General features: G+C 36.8%; 1 protein-coding gene across 25 annotated transcripts in view; it reads right to left on the bottom strand.

The window, feature by feature from the left end:
• PSD3 (pleckstrin and Sec7 domain containing 3) overlaps positions 1 to 25,624 on the bottom strand; it is an 812,606-nt gene that overhangs the window by 376,067 nt on the left and 410,915 nt on the right. For 21 of the 25 annotated variants that reach the window (XR_013555055.2, XR_013555056.2, XR_013555057.2 and 18 more), the window contains 3 exons: positions 3,340 to 3,534; positions 3,159 to 3,239; positions 1,065 to 1,177 (listed from right to left, as the gene is read on the bottom strand). Coding sequence is in view for 21 of the 25 variants with exons in the window: in XM_078445466.2 (XP_078301592.2) it covers positions 1,065 to 1,177; positions 3,159 to 3,239; positions 3,340 to 3,534 (389 nt within the window). In the remaining 4 variants the exon portion in view is untranslated. Of the gene's footprint in view, positions 1 to 1,064; positions 1,178 to 3,158; positions 3,240 to 3,339; positions 3,535 to 7,435; positions 7,506 to 9,415; positions 9,539 to 25,624 lie in introns of those variants that run through there. The other 4 variants (XM_078445483.2, XM_078445480.2, XM_078445481.2 and 1 more) reach the window with 4 other exon arrangements.

The following is a 25,624-nucleotide window of genomic DNA, read 5'->3' as shown; positions in this document are numbered from 1 at the left end:
TCCCTTTTTATCCCTTTCATTCTCTACTCCGTGATTACAATAGGCCTAACTATAATCAAAGAAAGGACTAAAGAAAATTAAGTTCCCATTTTACAGAGAAGAATGTGACTTTAATGATCAGATGGTTAGTTAATTTAGCTATAGCCTGGAGGGTGGAGACCAGAGACCTGGGGAATAATCACTTTAGTCAATATTACGTACACTTAACTGGCAATACTGAAGCTCAAAGATAACTGCCATTTCTAATGCATCTAGTCCTAGTGATCTCTTCCAGAATCTGTGTTTATGAAAGATTCTCCAATTGCAAATGAAAGCACCTGACCTCAAATCATGAAAACTTTGCTTTATTGCAGGATTTGACATGGAGGAAAAACCTCTCTTGATAGGGTACATCAACAATTAAATAGCTTAAACTTGCTTTTTAAAATTAGTACAATAAACATAAACTCATAGTTCATTAAAATCATAAACCAAATTCAGTGGTCAGTGTTGTTACAATGAATATCAAACCAAAGCACTGGAGACACACCACAAACTCCAGTGAGATTTGTAAACGTTTCCAAAAATAACCACAAATTTAATAAGCATACATGCAAGGGGTTTAGGGTCAGATGTATAGGAAGAAGAAATAGGAAAACGAGGATTTCATTAAAATGTGCTTTGCATGTAAAATCTCAGTGACAGCATGAGCAACTTAAAGCATCCTGTCATAGTATGGAACTGGAAAACTAAGTAAAAATTAATTAAAAGAAGAATAAGGAATATCATGCAGTCATTACATATCATGCTTTTTAAAGAATATTTAATGACATGAGAAAACGCTCACAATGAAAACGAAGGACAACAGGAAACAAAACTCTGTAATGATTCCAATTTGACATTAAATATTTCACAAACTGACTGGAAGGAAATAAATCAAGCAGTTAATAATAGTTATCTCTAGATAACTAGATGATTTTCATTTTCTTCTGTATAATCTTCCATATTTTCCACAATAAAATATAACTTTAATAATGAGAAAATAGCCCTTGTTTTTTGAAATACAAACATTTCCATCAGATTACCTTGTGAAGCAATAGTGTCTGGGTTACAGTAAAAATATCTATTGGAGAAATGTATTAAAACTCTCTCTCGTTCTTGAGTTTCTCCCACAAGAGAAAATGCTTTAAAGAAATACCTAAAAAAGAATTAGGGGGAAAAAAGTGAAACTTTAGAAAACATTACCATACTCTATGTTTGACAATTAAAATTACTTCATATAGGGGTGCCTGGGTGGCTCAGTTGGTTAAGCATCCAACTGTCTCTTATTTTGAGTTTATTATCTCAAAAATAAATAAACATTTTAAAAAATTAAAATAAAATTAATTCATATATAATAAGAAATTAATTAGGGGTGCCTGGGTGGCTTAGTCTGTTAAGTGTCCATTTCTTGATTTCAGCTCAAGTAATGATCTCATGATCCGTAACACTGAACCCCACACCGGGCTCTGCACTGATAGCACAGAGCCTGCTTGGGATTCTCTCTCTGACCCTCCCCTGCTAGCTCTCTCTGTCTCAAATAAGTATACAAATAAAGAGAAATTAATTATATGAAGATATTCTACAGTTATTCTTTCACAAAATCATTTACTATATAGCCATTCAATATAAATTTATTTTATTCTATAAAATGTCAATATAAAGATGGACAAGGCAATAACAATACCACCTTGGGAAGGTGGTAACTTCCCATGACTAAATGACAAATAGCCATTTAAAAGATCAGTCAGATAAAAACCAAAGAACACTTAAGAAGCTGAACCTACAACCATGAAGGCTATGTTTTAAAACTATACATGGATCACAGTTTATCATTTTGCTATATGATTATACTTGTCATTGACACATTGTTAAAATTACAATTATATTATTTTGTGTATAGTAGATTTCTCTTATTTTATTTTGCCTATTATCATATTATATTATTACCTTTTATATGGGAAGGAAATTGGGAGCTAAAACTATAAATTATTTCTTGGGTTAGGAATAAATTAATGTATGTATAAAAATTTTTTGAAAAATAAAAATATGCCCAGAACTACACACCAATCTAAATCTGAGTCACTAAGAGTACTGTCTGTTATGGATAAACTCAGATGACCCTCACTAGACAAAGCACTTCCCTAAGTATGAGATGAATAGAAAAAAAATCCTTTAAAATGTTCTAAAAAATCTTACTGTGGAAACATACATAAAACCTTATTTCTATGATGAAAATGTTGCTGTCTTAGTTTGTTAAATCTAAATTACACTGACCAAACTTTAATTTTTCATAACTTTTATAAACCACATCAGAAAGTAAAGCATAAATATAGATCTTTCCTCTGCCCTTATTTGTTTTCAGTGGAAAAACCTATGAGTGCCATCAATTCATGCAAAGTGCCATAGAATAAGTCATTGTTGTGCATTCTAATCCAAACATCGTCACTTCACCTCCCAAGGCACAGTTTCCTGATTTATAAAACTAGAGGGTTACACAGATGATCTCAGAATTCCTCCAACCTCTGACATGTTAAAAAGTTTTTAAGAGTAAATGCTGACTAAGTTTTACTTTTAGCAGTGGCTCTTAGAAATTTACAATACAATAGTGGTGTGAAAAGTGAGGATCAGTGTGTTTATGACACTATTTTGAATGGATCAGCAAAAAGTGCTGAAACAGTTTTGCAGATATTTTCTGATTATTATGTGGATAGTCGTTTTTATTCCATTCATGAGTTAATACCAAAGTATCACCTTAAAAGGCTACTTGGCTATTGTAAACAAATGCTTAGGGAAAAAAATGTATAATTCTACAGCCTGTAAAACTGCCTTTTTTTTAAACTGATCATTCAAAAACCAAATTCCCACAGATTCTACTCCTCCTCGAGACTTACTTTGTCACTATTCTTTACCACATCATCTGCTAGATGCAAAATATGAGTTCATATATGATTTCATAAAAACAATATATTTTTCTTTCTGCTATATAGTTTAATAACTATAGAATAATCTGAGCTAAGATTACAAAGTCACTATGGGTTTTAAAAAAAATAAAAATCACACTTTAGCTTCAGCATTACTTCTCTTCTCAGAATTAATTTTTGGAGGCAAAAAAGAACAGAAGTGATATTTAATCATACCTGAGAGACTGATCCAGTGTCATTCCTGTAAAATCAAAAAACTTCAGATATTCTTCTGCAACTAGTTTGCTAAATTCATTGCTATAAGAAAACAGGATAGACTCTGTTATTAAAGTTGAAGCTATTAAACAAGACAACACACACGGACACATTCAGACACCAGCCTTGGTACAGAACATACTTCTTGCCTAGGTGCTTTGCGACATCCGATCTTTTGAATCTGTCTAGTTGATAAAGGCGTTTGGCCAACCTTTTGGCTGCTTCTATGTTGCTGCTGGTACCATTACTGAGACTTTCTGAGGTCTCCTTTTCCAGAATTTCAGTGCTCCCCATCTCAGAATGAGTCTCTAGTAGTGCTGTTTTTACCCCAGCATTGCTGTGAGAATTGATAAAGAAGAAAAAAATTAAAAAGATTTTTCTTATGTGACAAAAAAAGGAAAAGAGCTGATTAAATTATCATATTGTAGCAATAAATGAAAAACTTTTAAATGGGATAGTTTTAGGCTTAATTATTCATAAAACTATTTACAGCAATATATTTCAATGTACTAAAGAAGTGATTGCTTAAACCCCTTATGAGCAGTTAGGACCTTTACCTTTTTAAAAATACAGAGGACTCTAGCTACCTTCATGTTTCTGTGAGTTGTATCTATTGATATTCACTGTATAAGTAATTTAAAAAGAAAATTTTCAAATATTAATTCACTTAAAAATAATAAACCCATTTCATGGCATGCCTGGGTGGCTCAGTCGGTTGAGCATCTGACTTCGACTCAGGTCATGATCTCACGGTCTGTGAGTTCAAGCCCCACGTCAGGCTCTGTGCTGGCAGCTCACAGCCTGGAGCCTGCTTCGGATTCTGTGTCTCCCTCACTCTCTGCCCCTCCCCCACTCATGCTCTGTCTCTCTCTCTCTCTCTCTCTCTGTCAAAATAAATAAACATTAAAAAAAATGTAAAAAAAATAATAATAAACCCATTTCAAGGATATAAATATTTTATTAAAAATAATTTTCCAAAATAATAACATAAAATTTAATGAGAAAAGCAATAATTATTTCGATTTTTTACATATTTCTTTCATAGTTGGCTTACTAGAAGACAGCTGGATTCTCACTGCCACTTCTATATTTAATTTGTAAACAATAATATTGTTTTGGTTGAAATATATTAAGAAAATCCAGGGATACCTGGGTGGCTCAGTTGATTAAGCATCCAACTCTAGATTTTGGCTTAGGTCATGATCTCCTGGTTCATGATATTAAGCCCTGCACTGGGCACTGTGCTGGCAGTGTAGAGCCTGCTTGAGATTCTCTCTCTCTCTCCCTCTCCCTCTGTCTCTCTCTCTGCCCCTCCCCTGCTCTCTCATGCTGACTCTCTCTCAAAATAAATAAATAAACCTTAAAAAAAAAGAAAGAAAATCCAGCTTATTAGTTGGAAAAATAAGAAGTATTTTAATCTTTTACAGATAATTTTATTATTTTTTTTATAGGACACCAAAATAAAACAAGGGATAGTTTCTTAAATGTTAGTTGCAATAAAGTATCAATTAACCTTTTGTACTCACATTAAAATTTGTCTTACACTTTACTTTTTCTTACGATTTTATTTTTAAGTAATCTCTACACTCAACATGGGGCTCAAACTCATGACTCCAAGATCAAAAGTCACATGCTCCAGTGATTGAGCCAGCCAGGTGCCCCTGTCTTACACTTTAAATGGATCTTTTACCCAGGCATGATTCTGCATCATACATTGGTCATTTGCAAAATATGTTACACATTTCACTATATAATAGTTTTAAAAGTTACATTTATTAAACGTCATGATTATCTTCAGAAAAGTCTTCAAGTATTGAAAAGATATCAAAGTTTTGGTGGCAGACAGAAATATTCCAAAATTCTAATTTTTGACTGAAAGCTCAAATTGTACTGTTGGCAACAAATATAGTCAGTAGTTTTCTTAAAGTATTAATAGACTCACTCTATCAATTTTTGAGAAAATGTTTGCCAATAATCATAGTTTTTCAGTTACACTTTGAAGGAAAACTGGCATTTCACAAAAAGCAACTAGTTTGTAACTCACAACTTAATTACATGTAAGGCTGTCCGAAGGAACACCATCAGGAGAAGAAGTGCTTTATGCATATTTTCCATTTCATCACACGTGAAAATAAAAAGGAATGGCTAAAATTAACAGCACAGGAAACAACAGATGTTGACAAAGATATGGGGCAAGGGGAACCCTCTTGCACTGTTAGTGGGAATGCAAATTCGTGCAGCCACTCTGGAAAAAATAGAACTACACTACAACCCATCAATTGCACCACTAGGTACCTACCCAAAGGATAAAAAAATACTGATTTGATAGGGCACACGCATCCAGTGTTTATAACAACATTATCAACAGCCAAATTATGGAACGAGCCCAAATGTCCATTGACTGATGAATGGATAAATAAGATGTGGTATGTATATAGAGTGGAATATTACTCAGCCATCAAAAAGAATGAAACCTTGCTGTATGCAATGGTATGGATGGAGTGTATTATGCTAAAGTGAAATAAGTCAGTCTGAGAAAGACAAATCCCATAAGATTTCACTCATATGTGGAATTTAAGAAACAAAATAGATGAACATAAAAGAAAAAAAAGAAAGGGAGGCAAACCAAAAAACAAACTCTTAACTATAGAGAACAAACTGAGGGTTGCTGTAAGGGAGGCAGATAGGGGGATGGCCTTAGGTGATGGGGATTAAGGAGGGCACTTGTGATGAGCACTGGGTGTTATATGTAAGTGATGAATCACTAAGTTCTACTCCTGAAACCATTACTACACTATATGTTAACTAGAATTTAAATAAAAACTTGAAACAAACAAAAAAGGTATGTACAAAAAGGTTAAAATGTAATTATTTTGTACTGCTTTATAAAGGAATTTTTAGGTGAGTTTTGTTTCTTTGAGTACATGGTAATGAAGAATATAATAACAACTTGGAAAGTTTGGTGCCACTACCTTTGTGTTAGAGGCCCTCCCTAAGGAATGTGGTGAAAACCTCAAGACTAGGAAAGGCAACCTGGCTATGTGTGTGTGTGGTTGACATTCCTCAAGACTCTGTAGCATAGACCACCCATGCAGACTGTATTTTACCATATATGGGAAAGAAAGGAGCAAAACTTGTACAAAAAGCAACCCCCCACTGCACTTGGGGCTCAGCCTTTTGGGTCTTAGCCCATTGAGCCCATGCTGGCATCAATAAAGCTGCTTCCTAGAAAGAAAAGCCTGGGTGTCCAGACTCTCTGTGTGTGACTCACTGCTACACCTTGATTTGTGCTAAAGCCCCCTCCATTGTTTTTGTACCATCAGTGTAAATATCAATATAGTGAAAAAGGAAAATAATGCTGTACTCCTATTATAAAATAGCTTTGACCTCATTAACCTCCTGAAAGAGTCACAATAAGCCCCACTGACCACACTGTAAGAACCTCTGCTCTAGAAAGGGGTCACAAATTAGAACCTGGCTATAGAATGCTACATAATGCATTTGTAACACTAAACCAACAAGAATATAGTAACTTCCAAATCCTCACTTTAACTTGGAAAATAGGCAAAGATGTGTTAATGATAAACAACTATGCTTACGTAGCCTTCCAATGTACTTACCACAGACCCTAAACCAGACACAGTCAGAATTTTTCTGTAATGAACCAGACAGTAAATATTTCAGACAAGGCCTCATAACGTTTCTGTCATACATGCTTCTTTCTTTTTGTTGTTTTTTTCTTTTTTTCCTTCAACCTTTCAAAACTTAAAAGCCATTCTAGGCTAGGCTGAACAGGCTCACAGGCCTAATTTTGTGTGTTTTTGCTCTATCCCATAGTTCTTTAACTTAGCCTGAATTTATAAGTAACCATTTATTGTCTAAATCAGGACACTCTGAAGAAGGAACAGGGATAATAAAATCATTAAATACGTAATTATAATTGTTACGAAGTTTGAAAGAGTCATTGCCAATAAAAAATTAGTTGTAAACTTACAGCATACAATAAATGACAAAAATCATTATAGCAAAAATGAATAGATTTTTAAGCAAAATTGCTCAATCTCTATTTTTGTCACTTATTCTACCTAACTTACAATATCCCATTTCCTACTACCAACTAGCTAAGTGGCAGCCTCACAGATTCATGTTCACTATCACTCAAAGGCAGTTCCAGCCACTGCACACCAAGTAGCTCCCAAGGGCTGTGCAGTCCCAGACCTCCCCAACCACTGACAGACCTGAGGGAATTCAATGCCCCTTGCAACTCCTCTCCAAGCTCCCTTATCAGCAAGTCTTCCACATGCCGTCCTTGAAAGTCAGTGATATGGGGAGGGAAAAGAGAGAGGTTATCCCACTTTGTCTTTTAGACTCAACTATGTGAAAATGATGAGGGAGCATAAGGCAAACTGACAGGCCCAAATACTCCCTACTCCCAGGTGGGGTATGTTTACTATTCCTTAGGCACTCCTGGCTGCCCAAGAACAAAGGAAAAGGGGAAAAGTAAATGGTTAACTGATAGAGATCACAGTCATGCAGGACATGGGTCTCCATCAATTTACAAATATCTTAGTAAATTACAAGAAAAAGTCAGTCTTATCAACAGCCTAATCTCCAGAAACCTATAGATTCACTCAGTTTCCTGGAGCCCCAACATCACCTCTCCATAGTGATGTGGGAAACAAAGGCAGAAGGAAATGGCAGATAAAATTAAATTTCCTTATAACCTGAAGCCCACTGACAACTACTTGAGGCTAGCAGAGTAAAACATTTCTCCAGGAGCTCCCAATGTCTTATTGTTAATGCTTTGTTGAGGGAAAAACAACCTTAGCTTGCCAATAGCGAGGCCTCCAGTACCCTGTGAGGCTTCTTTAATATGAAAAGCTCTTGGAAAGTTCCACTTGATTTTTACCTCCCCTCAACTCCCAAGTATATAACCAGTCTGTCCTCGTGGTCTCTGGAAGCTCTTCCTGCCCAGGGGTCCTGTCCCTTACTTTAATTAAATTACCTTTTTTGCACCAAAGATGTCTTCAAGAATTCTTTCTTGGCCATCAGTTACGAACCCCACGAACCCCACCATCATCCCAAAAACTCATCAAAAATTCTGTTCAATGCACATTTCAACTTCACACATTCCAGAGGAAACTGCAGAGAAGCTACAAGTACCAAGTGGAAGCTTATCAAACCCAGACTGACTTCATTTTTTAAAGTCAAACTAAAATGTTAAACCACAGTCAATGCCAGGACAACACACAAACTGGAATTGCTCTAGGCAAACTAAGATGTTTGATAATGCTTCTTTAAACAATTAGCCACCTTAAACAGTTTTCCAACAGAAGTAGATGCCAATTAAAATAAACTGCTACATTATGATGAAATCCTCATGCAAGTACATTTAAGTATTTTTTCATCCTAAACCTTCCTCTACAGAGTTACCACCCACTTTTATAAAATTTATCCTATTAGAAAGCTGAATGTTTAATTATATACAGCAAACCTATAATCAGTAAACTCATATTAGAAAATTCTTTTAAAGGGCAACTTACATTTTGTGTTTTCCCACATAAGTGGTAGAAATGTAAAATATTTATTCTAAGAACTGTTTTAGTTTCAATCAAGTAATTTTTTTATAATTATAAAAGAAAATCCCTGGAGTTGTGTTCTCATGCATTCTCTTACTCTATATATTAACTATCGCGTGAAAAAAAGAAACAAGTGTCAAAGAATTTTCTTTTCAATTAAACTGCTACTTATTCTTTTCCATGACAAATTCATGGCATATATTTAATCACTCTATGTAAAGAGTATAATTATACTACATGTACAGTACTACAAAGATTTTCTTCAGATATAAGAGACTTATCCCAATGAACATATATTTTTTAAAATGTAGTGGTCAAAGTCATTCCTATTTCTTATTTTTCATTCCTCATGTTTGCTTCCTCTTTCTGCTCTCTTGCCTGTCCCAATCTATATCACCGCATTTCCCCCACATTCACAAAAGGAGGTAATTTTCAAATCTGTACAAGTCAGACTTTTCTGGATCTTCTTGAAAAAACCTTTAGTAAAAAAGAAATGAGGAATAAAGTGAAGATAAATACCTCCATTCCTAGGTGGTTTCATTCTGCCCCATTTCACAATTTATGAGATTATTTGAACAAGAACAGAGACTGCTTCTTTTAAGTCAGAAGCCTAGCAATACAATGGCAATACATACTCACCAGCAATCAGACAGACACCAAAAAGAACCCATCCCAGAGCCTAGCATGCCTGGGCCATACTTAATCTTATAAGCCCCTTCCCAGCACTCTTTGCTCCACAATTCCAGTGTCTGCTGGTCCACTAGGGCTTCTAAGGAACTAGCTCCCTATGAGGTCATATTATTATGACCTCATCTTCTTGGCAGAGTGCTTGCTGTTGGGGTTTGTGTAATGATTTTACAACCCCAATAAAAACAGGAACCAGAACACAGGGGCCACTGTATATCAACAGCAGAAACAACAATGGCAGCCCAGCCTTGTTCATACTTGATAAAGCAAACTGGATGATGCCTCTCAGCAGGAATAACACCCATTTTTTTTCCTAGGATAAAGAAGACATTGTCCACCTAGCCTGTTGAATATTAGATGCTTTCAGTAGTTTGAATTTTCCTTTTCTTGCTAGCTTCTTTTTTCTTCTTGATCAAGTAACTTTATAATCTCATAAGGTGAAATCCCTAATAGTCACTTAAATGTAGAAAAAACTTCCCAAAAGGTTCTCACTGTGTTCTAGAAAATGCTTCACTGGGGCCTGTACCTCATACCTCCAAACAAATGTGATATCATCAAAAGAATGATCAGATCATTGAGTCTGATCACCAGGCATTCTCATAACCTTTTTATCATACTATGATTGCCACATTTCCTAAAAAAAAAAAAAAAAAAAATACCCACTTAAATCTGATTTTCATAAAACAAAAAAATAGTTTTTCAGTGTATCTCAAATACAGCATGGGACATACAGGGACATCACAGGGGACCTAAAAAAATCATTGAATGTTTATCTGAAATTCAAATTTAACTGGCCATCCTATATTTTACCTAGATTTACCTAGTAACGCTATCTTCTAAAATGTTTGTTCTAAAATTATTTGAAGACTTCCAATAATGGTGTTCTCTATCAACTGGTAGTGTGTTTCACAATCAGATTCCTTATGAGAATATTTTTTTTTTTCAACGTTTTTTATTTATTTTTGGGACAGAGAGAGACAGAGCATGAACGGGGGAGGGGCAGAGAGAGAGGGAGACACAGAATCGGAAACAGGCTCCAGGCTCCGAGCCATCAGCCCAGAGCCTGACGCGGGGCTCGAACTCACGGACCGCGAGATCGTGACCTGGCTGAAGTCGGACGCTTAACCGACTGCGCCACCCAGGCGCCCCCTTATGAGAATATTTTGACTTACTTATGTGATTTAATTTTTATTCTTACTATTGTTCTACAGTTTCATCAAGACCTTCTTCCAGTTGCCTATGATCTGATTTTCTCTAATGTCCTCTAAATGCAAAAGGAAAACCCTCTTTTCTCTGCATACTTTACCAGCCTGCATACTGCCACCAAAGCTGTAATAATATGTCTCCTTTATAAAAATCCTACACAAGATAAAAATCTATATTCTGTAGCATGTCAGATTGTGGGGAAAATAAGTAAAGTTATGCACCATAAGATGGTTGACGGGACTAACATAAGCTCTAGTCTCTAGCTGAGAGACTCCTCTTCCAGGTTCTTCTTCCTACCCTGTTTGCCCTGTGTGCCAAATTACTACTAATGCATAATGCGGAAGTAACAGACGATAAATTGTCCCCCATTCTTGTGTTCGGGACTTAGACCTCTGGAGAGGGATCTCCTCTGAGCCTGCTGGTGTAAAATAAAACTCCGATTCACCAAGATCTCCAAGTGCCGCTTGATTTTTCTGCCAGCAATCCAGCCTGGTTCCATAACAAAATAAGAACATTCACAAGCTGACCCCCAACTGCTTATTTAGATTTATGATCTACCATTTTCTTCATGCTTGGGCCACACAAGAATATTAGCTGTGCCTTCTTGTTATCCTACCCTAAAATTCTGGGGTGCCCCATTCTGCAAATTCTTACTGATTCTACAAGAGCCCAGGTGAAATAACTTTTTCAAGAATCCTACTCCAACTCACCCCTGCAGCAGTCTCAGCCTGATAAATTACCTTTATTCTAGCTCTGCCTTTAAAAGTCCCATCTCTCTCACCTACTACAATCCTGAATTTCACTTTGTATCCCATCACAAGAATAGGTTGAAGTTATTCAATAGCCATCTGTTAGAAGGATCCAAGAATTGAGCAACTACCTGTGCCCACTGCCCCCACTATCCTCTATGCTATACTATCAATGACATGTAGCACTAACTTTCTAACTCATTATGACCAATCCTGAAATGTTCTAGAGGCACTGATGTCAGCAGAGGGTACCAGTTATGTTGCCTGATTTCATATTTACTTTGAATTTAAATTTTTAAAAATTCTTTAAACTTTTATTGAATATAACTAGGATTAAAAAACTAAACTAGGCTAAGGTGTCAAAGCATTTCCCGCCTCCATTTATAAAGTATACCTAGGGAATTGTGCATAGAAAACAACAACAAACAGCCACCTAGTTCAAATTTTATACTATATAAGCTGGGTAAAGGCCAGTCAGAAGAATCCCAAAGAGAGGAAAGAAATGACTCCAGTAGCAAGCAGAATGAAAGGGCCAGAGGGAGCAATACGACCCTGGCACCATTCTTCAGGCTGAAAATACAGATGGCAAAGGCCTGGAACCAACAAACTCAGGAAAGCTGGTACAAGTGCAGAGCTTTCCTGGCCAGAATGAACGTCAGTCAAAAAGAGTTCTAAATAAGTCATAAGCAAGGTACACATAAAATCCTGAAGTCTAAATTGCCTTTAAGAAAGAAAAGGAGGGGTGCCTGCATGGCTCAGTCAGTTGAGCATCCGACTTCAGCTTAGGTCTTGATCTCACAGTTTCTGGGTTCCAGCCCTGCATCAGGCTCTGTGCTGACAGCTTGGAGACTGGAGCCTGCTTTGGATTCTGTGTCTCTCTCTCTGCTCCTCCCCTGCTCGTGTTCTGTCTCTCTCTGTCTCTCAAAAATAAATGTTAAAAAAAAAGGAAAGGAAAGGAAAGGAAAGGAAAGGAAAGGAAACGAAAGGAAACGAAAGGAAACGAAAGGAAACGAAAGGAAACGAAAGGAAACGAAAAGAAAGGAAAGGAAACGAAAGGAAACGAAAGGAAAGGAATTCTTCTTGGCCATCATCATGCAGGACATTTATTTTTCAGGCATTGCAGAGGTAGCACATAATCTAATCTTGGAGGAAATGTAAATGAGAAATTATTCAGAACAGCTACAACACCTCCATGGTACACACTCACCTTGCAGCATCTAACACTGATTAAGCACTTACTTTGTGCCAGCCACTGAGATAAGTGCTTACTAGAAACTGTCTAGTAATCCTAGAAACCATCTCTAATCCTCAATAACCTTATAAAGTAGGCAGTAGTACACCCATTTTCCAGATGGAAACTGAGGCACAGACCTGGACACGAACAATAGTACTCTAGTACCCAAGTACTTTATATCCTTTACTACTATAATTTTGCTACTATTAGGCATTTTCTGGTTTGTTTTTGCTGATTCAACAAATATGGTAGAAAACCCCAGGGGAGATAAAAATAAACAAACATAATAAATGAAAAAAATTACATATATATATATAGTATGTTAGAAGGTAATAATTGCTATGGAAAAATAATAGAACAAAGAAAGAGAGATCAAAAATCTTAGTTTGAGGAAAGGGGTAGATAATAGATATAGATACAGATAGATATAGATATAGATATAGATATAGATAGATATATTTAAGTTTATTTATTTATTTTGAGAGAGAGGGGAGGAGGATGGCAGAGAGAGAGAGAGAGAGAGAGAGAGAGAGAGAGAGAGAGAATCCCAAGCATGCTGTGTGCTGTCAGCGAGGAGCCAGACATGGGCTCCAACTCACAAACTGTGATATCATGACCTGAGCTGAAATCAAGAGTTGGATGATGGACTGAGCCACCCAAGCAGCCATTTTTATTCATAAGGTGGTCATGGGAAGTGTGAGCAAATTGAAGGGTGGAGGTGTCATCAATTAACATAGGGAAGACCAAAGTTGGCACAGGTTTAAGAGAAAGAAGTTCCACAAGAGGGAAGGGAAACAAAAATAATATAAAAACAGGGAGGGGAACAAAACAGAAGAGACTCATAAATATGGAGAACAAACTGAGGGTTACTGGAGGGGTTGTAGGAGGGGGGGATGGGTTAAATGGGTAAGGGGCACTAAGGAATCTACTCCTGAAATCATTGTTGCACTATATGCTAATTTGGATGTAAATTTTAAAAAATAAATAAAATTTAAAAAAAAGAGAAAGAAGTTCCATTTTAGACATATTAACTTTGAGGTCTCCATTAGATATCCAAGGAGATATGGGAATATGGCATATGTAATACTTTCACAAAAGACATGTGCCTGGGCCCTACTCCAGGGAATTTTCAGACTGTTGGCCTGAGGGGGGGCTTAGCATTTTCTTTTTAAGCTCCAAGATGACTCTGATGTGATATCAGGATTTTTAGCCACCACTGTAGCCCATGAAAAAGCACTATAGGTCTGAAGAGGGGAAATGGAGAGATGTGGATTTTGATCAGATCAATTTTCTTTGTAACATGGGGGAATAACTGTAGGGAGACAAAACTGAAGGCAGAGAGACCAGCTAGGAAAGTTATCAAAATACTCTAGCTAAGAGACAAGAACCTGAAATTGAAAGATAATTCATACAAATATTTTTTTTTTTTTTTTTAATTTTTCAACGTTTTTTTAATTTATTTTTGGGACAGAGAGACAGAGCATGAACGGGGGAGGGGCAGAGAGAGAGGGAGACACAGAATCGGAAACAGGCTCCAGGCTCCGAGCCATCAGCCCAGAGCCTGACGCGGGGCTCAAACTCACGGACCGCGAGATCGTGACCTGGCTGAAGTCGGACGCTTAACCGACTGCGCCACCCAGGCGCCCCTAATTCATACAAATATTAAAAAACACCTGCTCTGAATGAGATTTAGAAAGTAAAATGAAAGAACATAATAGTGATTTGGAATGTGTATGGAGTTGTGTTCAGAGAGCAGAAGGCTAACTCTACTTAGAACCTGAGCAGAATATGTTGGCCACCAACCAAGATAACAAATACAAGAGGAAGAAGAGGTAATGAGTGCAAGAGCGCACACACACATGCACATGCAGAAACAGGAGACAGAAAGAGAAAAGAGCGTTGAGTTTGGTTTGAAGATGCAGTAATATAAGGTGTCTATAGGACATCCAGGCAGACCTATCTAGTAGCCACAGCAATCATCCATTACCTGTGGGAACTCAATACAGGCATAGCAGTTACCTCCATCAATGTGGATGGGGTCACCTGGTGAAAGGCTGTAATATCTCATCTGACCAAAAAACCCAGAAATGTGCCAACAAAGAAATATGTCTAACAGTGTATTCATTTGAGCACAATTACACTACAGCAAAAGAATTAAGAGGTCTCCTTTCATTTATTAATGAGATTCTACATGCAAGTGCTTAGTTTGCCAGTCAGTAACAATTATTTATTTAGAAGATGCTAAAAGCAAGTATTTGCCAAAATCTCCAGTTAGTTAGATGTCCGAGGTTCAAACAATGGTTCTATCACTCACCAGAGTTGATAGTAAACTCATGATTCTCTGTGAGCCTCAGTTTTTTCATCTATGAAATGGAGATTAACAATACCAACTCCCCAAGGTGTTGTGAAGATTAAATGAGTAGATGCATGGTTGGCACAGAGTAAACCATAAATGTTAGCTGCCATCACCAGAGCATCACTACTTCTCCCTACATCCTTAAGATTATTATTTAGTTATTTGGATGATCACATGAGATAATTACATCAGGCAGTATTTTATTAAATGTAAACTGCTATTTGTATTGTATACAAATGTTCATTAGCTCTGAGTAGAAATTAATCCTTGACATCTCTAAAGAAAACTGCCTCAAATTTTTGACACTTACATAGAATACATCTCTCTAGATGGGACTGCATTTATATATGACTTCAGGAACTTTATAAGAGAACCATAAACAAAATCTAACTATAGAAACTCCTAATGGCTATTTCTCTGTTCAGCATGGAGAACATAATTCAGTTTCTAAAACTGAAGAATTGTAATAAGTGTCACCAAGAGGTTCTGCCTCCTTAGGATACTTTTTAAACTTCATTCATTTCACTCAGTCCTGCATTCAGTATTCCATACAAGGGCCCCAACGTGCAAGGCAGTGGTACAGAAACTGATCAAATTTACCAATTTGCTTATTTACAATAAATAATTGGAAACTTTACTATTCTGGAGCCTTGAACTCCTCTGGGGGCATGATCCAGATGGTGCAGGTTTATTTTGTTGGTTTTTTTTGGTTTGTTTTTTGCTTTTTTTTTTTTTTTTTTGCTTTTTGCCTTTATGCCTTTTGAGATTTTGCTTTGTTTTGATTTTCCATATTAAACTGCAGCTTTTCTGGGTCAGCTCTCAAATGAGAATGTAATTTTGCAGAAATATTAACAAGTCAATTTTAATACAACTACATCATAAAAACTTGAGGTGAATCATGTGCAAATCAACTATTACTAGATGTCTAGCTTGATAAATAAGGAGAAAAATGATGTAAAAACATTTACATGTTCAGTATTTGCACAGAAGCTTCAGTGAATGAATCCATGAATCCCAATTCCAGTGGACAAGAAAGAAGAGTGAATCATTCACAGATGGACTAACTTGTTTTCCTAGAATGCTATTAAAATGTCACTGTATATTCTAGGTGTACATCTTTCATGAGATACAGCTTTTGGCTATGTTACTTCACTGCCGTGATACGGCATTAAAAATCTCTAATGACACCATATCACTCTCTATCCTGACAAAAGGAAATAAAAGGAGCAACTGTAGTCCACATCCCTGTAAAATCCATAAGTAGACAGTCTGAAGTTGACCATATCCTTTAATGACTGTGATTATGCACTGCACACTCTGCTGGAAACTGGATGGTGTGAATTTAGACAAAACACTCATATCTCTACATAAAAAACACTAGCTTATCCCCCATGCCAAGATATTACATCCCTTCTTGTTTCTCCAAATTCAAATTCTCTAACTTAAAAAATGTTCACTTAAAGGAAGGCAATAACACTCTAAAGAAAGGAATGTATACACACATCAATAAATCATAAACTCATCATAACATACCCTCCTTTGACTGAGGAGGAAGGAGGTACTACTTGGTAACGTGACATACGAGAAAGAAAGACATGTAAAACTAAACTGCCAGAGCCCAGTAACCTCACTCTTGGGATTTAGCATCCTTATTGCCTAATGCAATACAATTATAAGCAAGAAAGTTTAATACCCTTAGGGAGATTATTTACAATAACAGAGAATGAGGTCAAATCTATCCTTCCAAAGAAAATTTATAAAAGGGAATGTCAAATTTTTGAAAGCCAAAACTTACCTGGACTAGCAAATGTTTGCTTTTTCTCTCTGAAATCACTACCAACTAAAAAGAGAAAGACAACAGACAAATACTACTCACATACAATTCCATATAACAAGAAAACTAATGATAGTGACTGATTTTGTGTAGGCTTATAATATTATTCCTTAGTGCTTCCCTCTATAGAGGCCCATTCAATGATACAATCTATTAAACAAAATAAGCCATTTCAAAAGCAAAATTCCCGAATAATCATTTGAAAACTCAAGACATTCTTTATTGTTAGTTCAATCAAAATTATGTAATTTTTAAAAATTTTACCTGATACTTGAAAATCAGTTTTCTATCACTATGGTTATATTATTGAGGAAAAGTTATGATTAAAAAATAATGTTTTTAAAGTGCCATATTCTGCTCCTTCATACCACAGAGGGGGAAAAATGCTCAATTCTAATTTAAAAATATGAAGCACTGACTAAAACTAAAAGGCAACTGACAGAATGGGAGAAGACATTTGCAAATGACATATCAGATAAAGGGTTAGCATCAAAATCTATAAAGAATGAACCAAATTAAACACCCAAAAATCAAATAATCCGGTGAAGAAATGGCCAGAAGACATGAATGGACACTTTTCCAAAGAAGACATCCAGATGACCAAAAGACACATGAAAAGATCCTCAACATCACTCATCATCAGGGAAATACAAATCAAAACCACATTGAGATACCACCTCACGCCAGAGTGGCTAAAATTAACAACTCAGGAAACAACAAATGTTGGCGAGGATGTGGAGAAATGGGAACCCTCTTGCACTGTTGGTGGGAATGCAAACAAGTGAGGCCACTCTGGAAAACAGTGTGGAGGTTCCTCAAAAAATTAAAAATGGAATTACCTTATGACCCAGCAATAGCACTACTAGGAATTTATCCAAAGGATACAGGAGTGATGACTCATAGGGGCACATGTACCCCAATGTTTATAACAGCGCTATCAACAATAGCCAAATTACGGAAAGAGCCCAAATGTCCATCACTGATGAATGGATAAAAAAGATGTGGTTTATATATACAATGGAATACTACTTGGCAGTGAGAAAGAATGAAGTCTTGCCATTTGCAACAATGTGGATGGAGCTGGAGGGTATTACGCTAAGTGAAATAAGTCAGGCAGATAAAGACAGATATGTTTTCACTCATATGTGGAATCTGAGAAACTTAACAAAAGACCATGGGGGGAGGGTAGGGGAAAAAAATAGTTTCAGAGAGGGAGACAAACCAGTAAGAGACTCTTAAATGCAGAGAATAAACTGAGGGTTGATAGGGGGTGGCAGAGAGGGGGAAATGGGTGATGGGCATTGAGGAGGGTACTTGTTGGGATGAGAACTGGGTATTGTTTGTAAGCGATAAATCATGGGAATCTACTTCCAAAGCCAAGAGCACACTGTATACACTGTATGTTAGCTAACTTGACAATAAATTATATTTTTTAAAAAAGAAAAGCTTTATTTAAATTGCAAAGTGTTATAAAAAATATTAGAGATAATTGTTAATAAAGGGAGAGGCTGGATGGCAAAAAAAAACCTTTATGTAAACTGCAAAGTGCTGTAAAAATATTAGATGATTATTAATAAATGGAGAGGCTGGATAGCTATAAATAAGCAAATTAATAAAAATGAAAAAGCACTGAATTACTTTCAGTGGGATCTTAAACCATCTTCTAATTATTTATGTTAATAGATGTTCCACATGCAATAAATAATTTTTAAGCAAAAATGTATCTTCTGTCCACATTTTTACTGCCCTGAATTAGTATTAGTATATATTCACTGGGCAACAGAAGGTGATCTAGGATTTTCCAGTGAGGGACTGTATGAATTCTGATAACACAATTGACAACAGATACTCCACACCAAGTGGATTATGACTATAACTTTAATATTGTAAACAGTTTGTTAAATAGTGTCATATCAAGATTTGTTGTACCTATCAATAAAAGGATAAAAACCATATGACCATCTCAATAGACACAGAAAAAACATCTGACAAAGTACAACATCCATTCATGATAATAACTTTCAACAAAGCAGGTTTAGAGAGAACATAACTCAACATGATAAAGGCCATTGATGAAAATCCCACAATGAATATCAAACTCAATATGGAAAAACTGAGAACTTTTCACGTAATGTCAGGAACATGACAAGGACGTCCACTATCACCACTTTTATTCAAAATAGTACTGGAAGTCTTATCCTCAGAAATTAGACAACAAAAAAATAAAAGGCATCCAAATCGGCAACGAAGAAGTCAAACTTTCACTATTCTCAGATGACATGATACTCTATATAGAAAAACCAGAAGACTCCACCAATAAACTACTGGAACTGATAAACAAATTCAGTAAATTCTGAAGGTACAAAATCAACATGCAGAAATCTGTTGCATTTCTATATACCAATAATGAAGTAGCAGAAAGAGAAATTATGAAAACAATCCCAACTAACTACAATTTAAATAACTTACAATTAAACTTAAAATTAAAACTTAAAAAAAAGAAAACAATCTCATTTACAAGTGTACCAAAAATAATAAGACACCTAGGAATAAACATAACCAAAGAGATGAAAAACCTGTACTCTAAAATCTTTAAACATTGATGGAAGAAATTAAGACAACACAAAGAAAAGACAGTATTCCAAGCTCATAGGTTGAAAGAAAAATATTGTGACAATGTCTATATTACCCAAAGAAATCTACACATTTAGGGACACCTGGGTGACTCAGTCAGTTAAGCGTCTGACTCTTGGTTTTGGCTCAGATCATGATCTCATGGTTTCATGAGTTCCAGCCCTGTGTTAAACTGTTAGTGCAGAGCCTGCTTAGGATTCTCTGTCTCCCCCTTTCTCTGCCCCTCTTCCACTCACACTCTGTCTCTCTCAAAATAAATAAACTTAAAAAAAATAAAATATGGGTGCCCGGGTGGCTCAGTTAAGCATCTGATTTCGGCTCGGGTCATGATCTAAGGGGTTGTGAGTTCACACCCACATCAGGCTTTGAGCTGGCGGTAGAGAGCCTGGTTCGGATTCTCTCTCCTCTCTCTGCCCCTCCCCCCTCTTGCACTCCCTCAAAGTGAATAAGCTTTCAAAATTTTTTAATAAAAAATAAAAATAAATAAAAATTTTAAAATCTCCACATTTAATGCATCTCTATCAAAACACCAAAAGCATTTTTCATAGAACTGGAACAAACAATCCTGAAATTTGTAAGGAGCCACAAAAGACCCCAAATAGCCAAAGCAATCTTGAAAAAGAAAAGTAAAGCTGAATGCATCACAATTCCAGACTTCAAGTCATATTACAAAATTGTAGTCATCACAAAAATACTGACACAAAAACAGACATACAGTTCAATGGAACAGAACAGAAAACCCAGAAATAAAATCACAACTCTATAGTCAATTAATCTTTGACAAAGCAGGAAAGAACATCCAATAGGAAAAGACAGTCTCTTGAACAAATGGTGTTGGGAAAACTGGACAGCTACATACGAAAGAATGAAGCTGGACCACTTTCTTATACCAATACACAAATAAACTCAAAATGTATTAAAGACCTACATGTGCGACCTGAAACCATAGAAATCCTAGAAGAGAGCACAGGCAGTAATTTCTCTGACATTGGCCATAGCAACATTTTTCTAAATTATGTCTCCTGAGACAAGGAAAATGAAAGTAAAAATAAACTATTGACATTACATCAAAATGAAAACCTTCTGCACAGTGAAGGAAATAATCAACAAAACCAAAAGACAGCATACAGACTGAGAGAAGATATTTGCAACTGACATATCCAATAAATAGTATAATGTAACACTTAAAAAACAAATAATCCAATTAAAAATGGGCAGAAGACATGGACAGACATTTCTCCAAAGAAGACATCCAGATGGCCAACAGACACATGAAAAGATGCTCAACCTCATTCATCATCAGGGAAATACAAATCAAAATTATAATGAGCTATCACTTCACACCTGTCAGAATGGCTAAAATCAACAACACCAAAAAGAACAAGTGTTGTCAAGGATGTGGAGAGAAAGCAACCCTGGTGCACTGCTGTTGGGAATGCAACTGGTGCAGCCACTCTGGAAAACATTATAGAGGTTATCCAAAGAGTTAAAAACAGAACTACCCTACAATCCAGTAATCACACTACTGGGTATTTACCCCCAAAATACAAAAACACTAATTCAAATGTAAACAATGCACCCTTATGTTTACAGCAGTATTATTTACGATAGCCAAATTATGGAAGCAGCCCAAGTGTCCACTGACTGATGAATGGATAAAGAAGATGTATATACATACAATGGAATATTACTCAGCCATAAAAAACAATGAGGTCTTGCTATTTGCAATGGCATGAATGGAGCTAGAAAGTATTATGCCAAGAGAAATAAGTAAGAGAAAGACAAATACCATATGATTTCACTCATATGTGGAATTTAAGTAACAAAAAAAAAGGCGGGGGGAGAGGGGCCAACCAAGAAACAGACTTTTAACAAACTTATGGTTACCAAAGAGGAGGTAGGCAGGGGGAGGAAAGAAATAGGTGATTGGGATTAAAGAGTGTGCTTGGCATGATAAGCAACAAGTGATATATGGAATTGTTCAATCACTATATTGTACACCTGAAACTAACATAACATTGTAGCTTAAGCATACTGGAGTTTAAAATAAAATTAGGGGCATCTGGGTGGCTCAGTTGGTTAAGCATTGGACTTGGACTCAGAGCTTGATCTCATTGTTCATGGGTTTGAGCCCCGTGTCAGGCTCTATGCTGACAGCTCAGAACCTGGAGCCTGCTTTGGATTCTGTCTGTCTGTCTGTCTGTCTCTCTCTCTCTCTCTCTCAAAAATAAACATTAAAAAAAATAATAATAAAATTAAATTAAAAAGGGTTGGTGTACCTAAACCAATCCTGTGAATCCATGTTTCCTGCTGAGCACACAGGTCAAGAGACACCTAAACCAGTCTGGGATAAATGGTTCTTTTACTTAATACTGTTTCCTCAGCATCCAACTTAAATCCCAGAATTTTCTTCCACCATGGTTAGTTGTCTGCCATATTAATGATTTTTGTTTGTTTGTTTTTACAGATATTCTAGGCATGGGAATACCTTAATACTGAATCTGAGATATTGTTTTCAGTTTCCCCTTCTTTATGCCCATTTCCCCACGCCTAGCAATGAATGACTACATGTCTGTCCAGGTCTGCCCCTCTACTTTCCCAGAATGCAATTCACATTTGTTTTGTTTTCATTTTTTACCTTGACCACATTGTACAGTAACATCTAGGAGCCCTTTCTACAGTGGGTGGTTTTGGTCTTTTTATACCTTTCTCTCAAAGTCACTGATGTTTGTCCCTGTTCAATGTGTAGCATTGTAATGAGAGTCCACAAAATCCTGAGTGTCGCTTTGTTGTCCCTATTGTACATGAAAGAGTGATGTAGAAAAATCTAGTAAATTCTGAATGCTTTTCCACATAGACTTATCTGGAATGTGAACATGATGCTCTGGTTAATAGTAAATGCTTTAACTGTAGTAGGTGCATTTCTGTCTGTCACAATAAATTTTAATTTGTCTGTCAAAAAAAAATCTATCTTGAAAGCAGTGGGTAAGAGTTAGGTGTATCCTAGGTGTGCCTGGGTGGCTCAGTCAGTTAAGCATCCGACTTCACTCAGGTCATGATCTCATGGTTTGTAAGTTCAAGCCCCGTGTCAGGTTCTGTGCTGATAGCTCAGAGCCTGGAGCCTCCTTCAGATTCTGTGTCTCCCTCTCTCTGCCCCTCCCCCATTCACACTCTGTGTATGTGTGTGTGTGTGTGTGTCTGTCTGTCTGTCTGAAAAATAAACATTAAAAAAAAAGATGTATTCTAATTCAAGTTGAATTTTTTTTTACATCGATCTCTGCTAGAGGTCTCAACTTAGAACTTAATTTCTTCTTAATGTACTTTACTTGAGAGTAATAACCATTAGAGATAAATTAGTTAATATTAGTTTACTAAACATAAGTATCCCAGCCCTAAACTAAACATTATAACCACTCAAGAGTATACTTGTAGGGGTGCCTGGGTGGCTCAATCGGTTGAGCGTCCAATTCTTGATTTTGGCTCAGGTCATAATCCCAGGGTCGTGGGATCAAGCCCTGTGCCAGGCTCTGCACTTAGTGTGGAGCCTACTTAAGATTCTCTCTCTCTAGGGGCACCTGGGTGGCTCAGTCAGTTGAGTGTCTGACTTCAGCTCAGGTCATGATCTCACGGTTTGTGAGTTCAAGCCCCACGTCTGGCTCTGTGCTGACAGCTCAGAGCCTGGAGCTTGCTTCAGATTCTGTGTCTCCCCCTGTCTTTGTCCCTCCCATGCTCATGCTCTATCTCTCTCTCTGTCTCTCAATAACAAATAAATGTTAAAAAAATATTCTCTCTCTCCCTCACCCTCTGCCCCCTCCCCTGCTCACACACTCTCTCTTAAAGAAGAAGAAGAAGAAGAGGAAGAGGAAGAGGAAGAAGAAGAAGAAGAAGAAGAAGAAAGTATACCTGTAAAAACAAATTTAGCTTGATCAAACACCCCACACATACCTTTGCAGGTCCAGGTACTCAGTAATGTCATCTAGCTACAGAACACTAGATCAATTCTACTCTCCTCTGGTCTCTCTTCCTTTTCTAACTCTCCCATATTTTGAAGAACAAGAGGCTTTATGAATACTTTCTATGGTTAGATATATCCAGTTTTTATCACTATTAATGTTTTCTGCCCTCTCTTCAATTCTTTATAAAAAGTTTTATAAAACAATTTTTATTTTTACTGTCCCATTCCACGGTTTTGCTGTGCTTCCTTGGTGCACTCAGAAGTGCATATCTGCCCTGCAGTGTCTCTCAGCTTCTGACAGGTCCACTACAAGGACAGTCTCACCTTGCAAACACCTTCTGCAGTCGTCCAGAAGAGGACACCAACATGCAAAGCAGTGGTACAAAAACTGACCAAACACCAAGTGAAAGAAATAGGCTGCATTTTACCTTAGAAGCTTTTATTTTCAATAAATAATTGTATTCTTCAACCGTCTAGAGTTCCACATTCCTCTGGGGGTATGATCCAGTTGATGCAAGTTTCACTTTTTTGCTCTTACACACTCCATGCAATTCCTACTACAGTGGCCTGTCAGCTTATCCTCTCAATACTGAGTTTCCCCTAAGTGCCACTTGTAAATACACTGAAAGCTGCTGTATTTGACAGATGTTTCTCAGAATCACTGAACAAATTTTGTGTATAGTTTTAAAGAGAATAAATTAGCTCCCTAACAAGAGTGTAAGAAGATCAGCACAAAGAAGACAGGAAGATCATCCCCCAAGGAAACAAAGTCTTTTCTCTGTCACTTCCTGCTTTCATCTCTTTACATTATTTCAGCTAATCTGGAGACAGACCAAAGGGGTCATCTTCATCTGGGGCTATGGGAATAACAAGGGGTTTTTTTCCACTCTTTATTGCCTATGATGAATGAGTTAGCAAGAATATCCATATATGTTTCTGTCTTCATATATTTTGTAAACACATCCAGAATGTTTACTGTGCTGTATATACAGTATTCTAAGCACTTTATATTAACTCACCAAACCCCTTTAGCAAACGCTATGATAGGTACTATCATCACCATTTTACACAGGAGTAAATTAAGACATGGAGACATAAAGTAATTTCACATGGTCACAATGTTAATATGGCAAAGCTGAGATAGAAGCTTAAGCCTATAGGTTATACTTTAGGTATAACACTGGTATAGAAGAAGAAAAATGTCTACTTTTTAAGGGACATCCATATGACCAAGCATGCTTAGTATAGTTACTGAATTCAGTGTACACATCATATTTGCATAAATTCTCTCTGCAATAAAGTATTAAAGCATCTAATATGTGCTGGACACATTTTATATGCTAGGAGCACAGAACGACTGCAACAAAGCCCTGCCTTTGTACAGTTTTAACTTCTAGTAAGAGACAGACAATAAACCAAATGAAGGTCCTCCCTCACTCTGTCCCTCCCTTTTATCCTTCCACAAATATTTGCTGAATATCTGTTATGAGTCAGATGCTGTTCTAAGTAAATATTATGTGTTCAATAATGCATCAAATAGCAAAAGTCTTTGCACACATGGAGCTAACATTCAGACAGTGATAGTGATAAATGCCTTGGACATACATACAAGCCAGGTAAGGAAACAGGGGAGGTTAGGGTTGCTGCTTTACTCACAGCACCAAGAAAGTGCCACTCGAGTGGAAAACTGAAGAAAGTGAGGGATGTGTCCTTGCAACCTATCTTCAGGAAGAGCATTCCAAACAAATACTAAGGCCTGGGCAGGACTGTGTTTGGCACATCCAAGGGATGGCCCAGAGAGGATACTATGGCTAGAGAGGAAAAGGCAAGAACAGGGGTGGGGGATGGGGGAGGTGGGACCTGAATTCACTTGTATTTCCAAAGTGGTCATTCACTCAAAAGCCGCCAAATCAACTCCAGTTCTCAACCATCTATAGTCAGAAAAGGCACAATTTAAAAGAAAGAGACTGTTAGTATCTTAGACATGTTAGCTTCTAAAGTTAGTGGGCTGTTTTTCATTTCCTTCTCTACTTCTATGAAGGTTTCCTTGACCCTCAGCAGCATCCAAGGCCCAGACTCCAGCAATCCCTTAAGTCATCCTGTTGCACAAGGATCCACTGCATACTGTGCATACTGTCTCCAGTACTGTCCGACAGGATTGGTCTGTGACTTTTCTAGGGTTGAATCTTCCTC

Source organism: Panthera onca, chromosome B1, assembly GCF_046562875.1.
Source record: "Panthera onca isolate mPanOnc1 chromosome B1, mPanOnc1 haplotype 2, whole genome shotgun sequence".
In the NCBI taxonomy this organism is placed as follows: Eukaryota; Metazoa; Chordata; class Mammalia; order Carnivora; family Felidae; genus Panthera; species Panthera onca.
Note: the sequence above shows the minus strand (reverse complement) of the source record. Positions and strands in the feature narration are given on the sequence as shown.